The 9230-nt window shown below is 43.0% G+C and overlaps 1 protein-coding gene across 1 annotated transcript in view; it reads right to left on the reverse strand.

Moving 5' to 3' along the window:
- RNF168 (ring finger protein 168) overlaps positions 1-7638 on the reverse strand; it is a 36134-nt gene extending 28496 nt beyond the window's left edge. The window contains exon 1 of the mRNA XM_017522689.2: positions 6719-7638. Within this exon, the coding sequence (XP_017378178.1) occupies positions 6719-7025 (307 nt within the window). The 5' untranslated portion in view covers positions 7026-7638. The remainder of the gene's footprint in view (positions 1-6718) is intronic.
- Positions 7639-9230: the final 1592 nt, after the last annotated feature.

Raw genomic sequence — 9230 nt, forward strand, 5'->3', positions numbered from 1 at the left:
GAGATGAAATGATATGTAATACAGCAGAATGCTGTCCTATGTGTTTATATGCATGACTGTACACTATAAAATTCTTTCAACTTTTATATTGCTTTAAATTTTTCATAGTAAAATGTTGGGGAAAAAACTGGATAGACTGCCAAAAATTAAAAAAAAAAAAAAATGAGCATTGGCAAGGATGTAGTGTGACTGGAATTCTCATACACTGCTTAGAGGAGTATTTTTTGGTAAAACCACTTTGGAAAACTGTAATACTAACGAGTGGTCTCAGGCTCTCCTAAATATTCAAACTCAGAAAATGTCCACAGCCCACAGTTGGGATCAACCTCAACCTAACAAGCGTGAACGTAAGGCAGCCAAGATAGTCCTTGCTCCACAGAAGCCAACATCTCTTGTAACAAATAACTGTATAGGGTTGGGCACATTGGCTCCTGCCTGTAATCCCAGCACTTTGGGAGTCCAGGTGGGAGGATCACTTGCAGTCGAGACCAGCCTGGCCAACATGGTGAAACCCCATCTTTACTAAAATACAAAAATTAGCTGGACGAGGTGGTATGTGCCTGTAATCCCAGCTACTCAGGAGGCTGAGGCAGGAAAATCGCTTGAACCCGTGAGGCGGAAGTTGCAATGATCTGAGATCACGCCACTGAACTCCAGTTTGGACGACAGAGCAAGACTTCATCTCAAAAAAAAAAAAAAATTGTACAGACACAAGGAACGTGCCCCTTACCAGTCACTACACTCAGAGAAAAGCACAAAGCCTAGTATACCAATCAGTATTTATTAATATAATTCCTTTCAGTAGAGAAGCAATTTGTCAATCAAGGATCATTTTTACCGTAAGCGATATTGCCTAGTAACATCATTGACATTCTTATCCTCATTCAGTTTTTACAGGATCAAAGTTAGATTTTTAATCAAAGGTTAAATTCTCGTGTAGCACAGGAAAGGATCACACCCTCTGACTCCAAAATTCCACTCCTAGATATATGAACATATCAAACAGAAATGCATACATATATATATTCACCAAAATTCCTGTGTGAGAATGTTCACAGTAGCACTATTTATAATAGCAGAAACTGGATAAGAGCCCAATAATCAGTGGATGTGGAATTTTTCACTGCTTTCACTATTTAATATCCATACACTACAATACTATGCAGCAATGCAATCACAAATAACATGGCTCAATCTCATCAATATAATGGTGTGCTAAAGCCAGACACAACAGCACAAGACTTCCATTTTATAAAAGGTTCAAAAACAGGCAAAAGTAGTCTACGGCATCACAGGTCGGGATACTAGTTATAAGGGTGTGGGTGAATAGAAACTGGGAAGGGGCCACAGGAGGATTCAGGAGTTCTGGTCAAGTTCTGGGGCTTGACCGGAATGCTGGTTACATAGATCGAAGTGTAACACTGTCATATATGTGTCAAACTGCAAACACATTTCCAAGAAATACAATGTGAGGACTATCAACTTCTGAAACATCGGAGTTAAGAGATACAGATCTATTCTCCAATGAAACAACAAAAACTGGAGAAATGTATTAAAAAATCAGCCATAGGGCCGGGCACAGTGATGCACGCTTGTAATCCTAGCACTTTGGGAGGCTGAGGACGGCAGATCACGAGGTCAGGAGTTTGAGACCAGCCTGATCAACATAGTGAAACCCCATCTCTACTAAAAATATAAAAATTAGCTGGGCATGGTGGCGCACGCCTGTAATTCCAGCTACTCGGGAGGCTGAGGCAGGAAAATGGCTTGAACACAGGAGAGGTTGCAGTGAGCCAAGATCACACCACTGCACTCCAGCTTGGGTGACAATGCAAGACTCCGTCTCAAAAAGAAAAAAATCAGCCATAGTCTTTGGAAACTGTCCTAAGAGCATACAGCAAATAAAGAAATATTTCCAAAAATCTACTAAATCTCAGTAAGAAAAGTGAATCTGTGGCACGTGAGCCAACAATTTGCTTCCTCCCTTCTCACTCAGCTCAGTATGCCTGAAGCTCCACTCCACGTAGGTACGGTCAAGAAGACAGGACTCCCTGTCTCCTAGCTCCCAGTCTCGGATTACAGTTTCCATCTCCACCCCCAGCCCCAGGTGCAGACTGCTGGGACTTCTCACGCCCTCTAGCTTGGTTTGCAGAGGCTAAATTCCAGGTGAGTGGAGCCGAGATACCGAGATACCGAGGGTTCCCTTCCCCTACTCAGTTTCCACTTACAAGGTGGAGGCTTTAAGCAACTTGTTGCAGATAGAGAATACTGGAGACCCATCACCTTCCTCCCAGCTTACTCAGAGAGTGACAGTTCTAGAAGAGACAAGTCAAGAAGACCAGAGCTTACTGTGCCTGCCCAGTGCCCTTTTCTTAAAGAGAGAAGAAATAATCCATTGTATCCACCTCCAGCTCCAGAGAAATGGTTCTGAGATTTTTTCCAGCGGGAGAGGCAGGCCCTAATAGAGAGCTTCAGCAGATCTCCTCCCCAAAGGAAATGATGTCATGCAGAATAGTGTGGAGAAGTTCAAACATAAGGGCACTCTTGAAAACAATGGCAATTTTAGTTGTAAGTACTCAAGAGGTGGTTGGTGGAATTATGTCAGCAAAATGGTTGAGTAGGCAGCTCCAAGTTCTTATGCCGCCACAGAAACATTGAAAAACAAGCAGTAACCATGAGAACCAACACTGTCAGGACTCTGGAAAACAGCTTAAGGTTTACAGCAACCAAGAAAATGGTAAACCAAATAAAGGGGCAACTTCGAAATAGTGGGAAAGCTCTGTGGAGTTTATATTCACTCTACTCCAACCTTTCCTCCTTGGCAAGGTGGCAGTCTTGTAGAGGGAAACTCACGTTCCCAGACTGGGACATTTGGTCCCTGATTTTGGAGGGAGCAGGGCAGATCTTATTTATAAATTATTGTGTATGTCTCTTCTAACCTGTGTGAGCTACCTGACGGACTGACAGAAGGCACTCATCTGTTTCACCAAACTCAGAACTCAGGCCACATATGCAGAGGCACTGCTTGAAGAAAATATTGTAAGCCAAACTAACAACACTCAGAAGCCCATGGAAAATATTATGGTCTGCACATGTAATAGACTACCTAAGGCCCAGGAGCAAAAGCTGAGGAAATTCTTGGGAAAGGTCATTCAAGTGCACCCATTATATTACAGGCATCCCTAGGCTAAGTGTTGAAGGACAGCCTTGGCACAGTCAATCTATCAAGACTGAGGGAACTGCTTGTTTCTTTTTCAGCAAATGACATTCAAGGAAATTTCTGACAAAACACTAGCTGAACACAAGTTAAAGCAAAGAGACTTCTGTGACCATACACAACAAGGAATACAGTCTTTACAGAAACAGTTTGGGAATTATTTCAACTGTAACTGCAAATCAGGTAATTCTGATTTCTAGAATTACCATATTATAATATTCAAATTTCTAGTTGTCTACAAAAACACACATACACTTCCTGACATACAAAAAAAAAAAACGAATAAATTAACAGAAACTATCCCTGGGGAAGTCCAGGCATCAGACTCTCTAGACAAAGACTTTACAACTGTCTTATCAACAAACTGTGTTGGGAAAACTGGATATCCACATGCAAAACAATGAGGTCAGACCCTTGCCTTACACCATACACAAAACTTAACCTATAACAAATTAAAGACCTAAATTTTAAGACCTAAAACTATAAAACTCCTAGAAGAAAACACAGGGGGAAAGCTTCATGACACTGGATTGGCAATGATTTCTTTGATACAACAGCAAAAGCAAAGGCAACAAAAGCAAAAATAGACAAACGAGACTACATCAAACTTACAAACATCCATGCATCAAAGGACACAATCAGCAGAGTGAAAAGACAACCCGCAGAATGAAAGACAATTATTTGCAAATCATATCCAATAAGGGGCAGATATCCAGAATGTACAAAGAATGCCCACAACTCAAAAAAACAACCCGATTAAATGACAGGCAAAGTTGTGGCGTTTTCTAGGATTGGGGGAAAAAAATAGAAACAAACAAAAAAATGAATGAGCAAAGAATTTGAATAGATATTTCATATTTCTCCAAAGATGATATACAAATGGTCAATAAACGCATGCAAGGATGCTTGCCACCTTTAGTCACTGGGAGCATGCAAATAAAAAGTACAATGGTATACCACCTCACACCCATTAGGATGGCTACTATCAAAATCCAGAAAACAGCAAGTGTTGGCGAGGGTGCAGAGAAATTGGACATCTGTGCATTGTTAGTGGGAATGTAAAACGGTATAGTTGCTGTGGAAAACCATACGGTGAATTCCAAAAACAATTACACACAGAATTACCATATGATCTAGAAATTCCACTTCCAGGTATATACCCAAAAGAATAAAAAACAGGCCCCTTAACAGATATTTATTTGTACACCCATATTCACACCAGCAGTATTTCTAATAGCCAAGAGGCGGAAGCAACCCAAATGTCGACGGGCAGATGAATAGATTTCTTTTAATGTAGCATATACATGCAATGGAATATTATTCAGCCTCAAAAAAGGTGGGAATCCTGTCACGTGCGATAGGGATGAACCCTGAAAACATGATGCTAGGTAAAACAGGCCAGACACAAAGGGACAAACACCTACGAAAATTCCACTTACATGAGGTACCTAGAGCAGTTCAGCTCACAGAAACGGAAAGGAGAATGGTGGTTGCCAGGAGATGGGGAGAAACAGGGAGTTTAATGGGTATGGAAATTCAGTTTGGGAGGACTGAAATGTTCTGGAGATGGATGGTGGTGATGGATACATGACAGTGTAAATGCAGGTAATGCCACTGAACCATACAATTACAAACAGTTAACATTCTCCTTCCTTCTAGCCAAAAATAAAAACATTTTAAAATGGTTAAAATGGTAGTCTTGTTATATTTTACCACAATTTTATAAAATACAGAGTAAGATACCAGTTCACATGTACTAGGATGGCACAGAAAATAACAAGAGTTGGTGAGGAAGTGAAGAAATTGGAAACTTCACACTCTCCTAATTGAAATGTAAAATGGTACAGCCACTGCAGAAAACAAATTTGCCTCAAAAAGCTAAACATACAATTACCACGTGATCCAGCAATTCCGCTCTTAGATATATAAACAAAAGAACTAAAAACAGGTATTCAAACAAATATTTGTACATAAATGTTTGTATTAGCAGTAATCAAATAACGAAAAGGTGAAAAAAAACACTGTCCATCCAATGGATAAACAAAATGTAACAAGTATATCCATAAAACAATCATTATTCAGCCCGAAAAAATGAAGTCTTGATCCATGCCACACTGTGCATGAACCTCAGAAACATGCTAAGTGAAATAAGCTAGACACACAAGATCCCATATTGTATGAGTCCACTTGTATGAAATATCTAGAATTGCCAAATTCTTAGAGATAGAAAGTGGAACAGAAGGTGCCAGGGTCTAGGCGGAGAGGTGGGATGGCGAAGTCAGTGCTTCGTGGTTACAGTTTATCTGGGGTAATGAAAAAGTTTTGGAAACAGTGGTGATGGTTACATTGTGTATGTATTTAATGCCATTGAATTGTACTTAAAAATGGTTAAAATGTCAAAGTTTGTTATATATACTTTGGACAATATTTTAAAAATTAATAATGCAATATACCAAAAACCATTAAATTGCACACTTTAAAAAATTTTATGTTACCCAGACTGGTCTCAACTCCTGGGTTCAAGCGACCCTCCCACCTCCCAAAGCTCTGGGATTACAGCTATAAACCACTGCACCCGGCCAAATCGCACACTTTTAGTAGGTGAACTGTATGGTATGTATCTCAATAAAGCTGTTTGTTTGTTTTTTTTTTAACTATTATTTAAAAATGGTTAAAATGGCAATTTCTGCGGTTTTTTTCTTACCACAATAAATGTTTAAAAGGCATGTACACATATGACTGTGACAAAAATAAAATAAAAAAGTCTTGTACACGAGAGTGCACAGACACCATATTCTAAGCCCAGGCAGGAACCACTGCACGGCTTATTACTCATTGGTGGAGGCAAGCTGCTAGAGTCAAGTGTTCCAGTTTGAGGCTCCCGAGGCCACTGGGTGTAGTGATAAAAGGCGATTTTAGGCTAGTTGCATGATTAGGAGAATGAAGAGTTAAATGAATGGAGATGTACACATAAGTAAATCAGAGGCCGGGTGCAGTGGTTCATTCCTGTAATTCTAGCACTTTGGGAGGTCAGTGCGGGCGGATCACTTTGAGGTCAGGAGTCCGAGACCAGCTTGCCTAACATGGTGAAACTCTGACTCTACTAAAATACAAAAATTACCGGGGCGCGATGGTGCGCGCCTGTAATCCCAGCTACTCTGCAGGCAGAGGTTGCAGGGAGCAGAGATCACTTCACTGCACTCCAACGTGGGCGACAGAGCGAACAAAAAAAAAAAAAGGATCTAAACTGGCGATTCTTTAATTTTTAACACAACAAACACCAATCGAACACAACGTAGGCGTTGTGACAATGGACAAAATCTTGCCCTTGACTTTAATCCATCGACATTTGGGGGCCCATAAACCCCCAAACCTCTGGGAACTATTTAGACAAATACTAGTTGGGTTTTTTTGTGTTTTACTTTTTAAATGGAGGGGTGACGACTCACTTTTTCAAAGATTTGCGGTTTTTAGCCAATGAACACGCCGGGGTTTACTCACCGACTTCCTCTGATTCTTGTCCAGCGGCTCTAAGCTTGCACTCCTTTGGATAGTGTTTTTGAATTATCGTCCACAGTTCCATGTTGACAAGGGAATTTCTTCGGGTGTGGTACCGAGTCCAGGAAGATACGCGGCGACGACAGAAGGGACAGCATAAACTTGCCTTTTCGACAGTCGACTGGAAGCACGGTTTACAGAGCGTGTGGTTACACGGGAGGGTGACGGGCTCGAAGAGGATTTCCATGCAGATCCCGCATTGGCACTCAGACAGTGAAGGGACGGCGGCTTTGGGTACAGCCATTTTCATATATTAATAAAGTCTATTAAACAAAGACACCTGCAAGAAAAAGAATCCTATTTTCGGCCAACCACAGAGAGCAAATGCACAGTTTTGTGTTCAATATTATGCCCAACAGCGTATCACAATGCGGAGAACAGGAACATCAAACACGTCTTGAAGCAAAAAGGCGCTCTTTGGGTCCAGCAAACAGGAATCCCTGGAGGGCTGTGTCTTTGTCCATTTTTTTAAGGCAAACGTCCGGCGAGCAAATAAATCCAGGTTTTCGTCAGAGGAGCCTGGCTGCTCCGAGGCCTGAACACCTCCGGCTGCAGCTCTGGGTGCAGCGAGTGGAACGCGCCAAGTCCCCTCCTCCCCTCGCCCGGTGAGGATGCTCTGCTCAGCTAGGAGCAGCTCGGCCCCCAGACGCGGCTCCAGGAGGAACCCCGGGCTCCGGCTGCAGCAGGACTTCGCTTTACTGCAGCTGCGGGGGCGATGAGGGACTCCAGCGTTCAGCTTTCGGCCGCCTTGCGCACTTTCCCGGAGCTCCGCGCCCCTGTCCCTCTTACTCAGCCAAAGGCCCTATTCGATGCAGTAGAGCAGCAGCCACCGGACATGGGCTCGTGACGTCACAACCGCCCGCCAAAATAACACTTCGCACTCAGAGAAATGCCCGAGGTCAGACGCTCCGTGGGCGGGACTTCCGGGATCTGCGCCCCGCCCGCCCCGCCCGTCCTCCCAGGCCCGAGACGCTCCCGCCCTAGCGTTGCAGCTCCTCCTAGTGCAGCCGGGGTGGGGCCTGACCTTTCCCTGAGATTTCTGCTCCCAGAGGCTTCAGACACCCCTGGTTTCTTGGTTTCTGGGTAGAAAACGGGAAACCTCAAACCAAATTCAACAGCCAACGTGCATCACCTGAGGTCAGGAGTTCGAGACCAGCCTGACCAACATGACGAAACCCAGTCTCTATTAAAATACAAAAATTAGCCGGGCGTGATGGTGTGCACCTGTAGTTCCAGCTGTTTGGGAGGCTGAGGCACGAGAATCGCTTGAACACCTGGAGGCGAAGGTTGCAGCCAGCCGAGATCACGCCACTGTACTCCAGCCTGAGCGACAAGAGCAAGACTCCGTCTTAAAAAAAAAAAAAAAAACAAAAAAAACAAACTATTTTTCTCATTCTTCCCTCAGTACCCTTGTGAGTACCTTTTTGTTTCTATTGATTTGTAACGAAGCCCCTTAGGGCTCTTTCCAAAATTCTTTTTTTTCTTCTTCTTCTTTCTTTCTAAAGAAGAATCTTAACAAAATTCTTAAAGCAGCATCTCCAAGAAATATTGTCAGAGATTTCACAAACCTGGGACAATTTAAGAGACACTTATATTTCCTTCTGTATGGCCCAGCCACTTAAAGTCTGCAGCCCAGAGTAGGTTATTTCAGAATTGCCTTCTCGGCTGGGTGCTGTGGTGCACGCTCGTCATCTCAGCACTATGGGAGGCCAAGGCGGGCAGATTAGGAGGTCAAGAGATCGAGACCATCCTGGCCAACATGGTGAAACAACGTCTCTACTAAAAATACAAAGATTAACGGGGCGTGGTGGCTTGTGCCAGTAGTCCCAGCTACTCAGGAGGCTAAGGCAAGAGAATCGCTTGTATGGAGGTTGCAGTGACCTGAGATCGTGCCATTGCACTGTAGCCTGGGCAACAGAGAGAGACTCAGTCTCAAAAAAAAAAGAATTGCCTTCCCTTCTAAGGACCTCGGGCCGTTTGGCTTGAGCAACAAACATCAAAGCTGTCTCGGTCCTAGAGCTTAGATGTTATTCATGGGCATCATTTATGTAATATATAGTTTATTAAGTTTCACCAATCAAAATTCTACAAAGGTACAAGGGAGGTTGACAAGAATAGAATTTCACATTTTATGCATGTTGAAGTACGTTTTTATGCCTTGGCATTAACCTTTTGAATTGACAACTGATTCTACAGATTGAGTTCTAAGAAAAAAGCAGAATTTGGCCATGAAAATGAGGGGAAATACATAAGGAATGTGATCCCTAGTACTTAAGACCCTGGCCTAAGGTTTTCATGTTTTGTTTTAGAGTTGGGCTGCTGCGGCCTGAGGTTTTTTTTCCTTTTGTTTTAGAATTGGGGTCTCACATCATTTAAACCCAGGAGGTGGAGGTAGGAGTGAGCCAAGATCGCCCTGCTGCACTCCAGCCTGAGCAACAGTGGGAGACCTTGTGGC

The sequence above is a fragment of the Cebus imitator genome, unplaced genomic scaffold (genome assembly GCF_001604975.1).
Source record: "Cebus imitator isolate Cc_AM_T3 unplaced genomic scaffold, Cebus_imitator-1.0 Scaffold0, whole genome shotgun sequence".
Lineage (NCBI taxonomy): Eukaryota > Metazoa > Chordata > Mammalia > Primates > Cebidae > Cebus > Cebus imitator.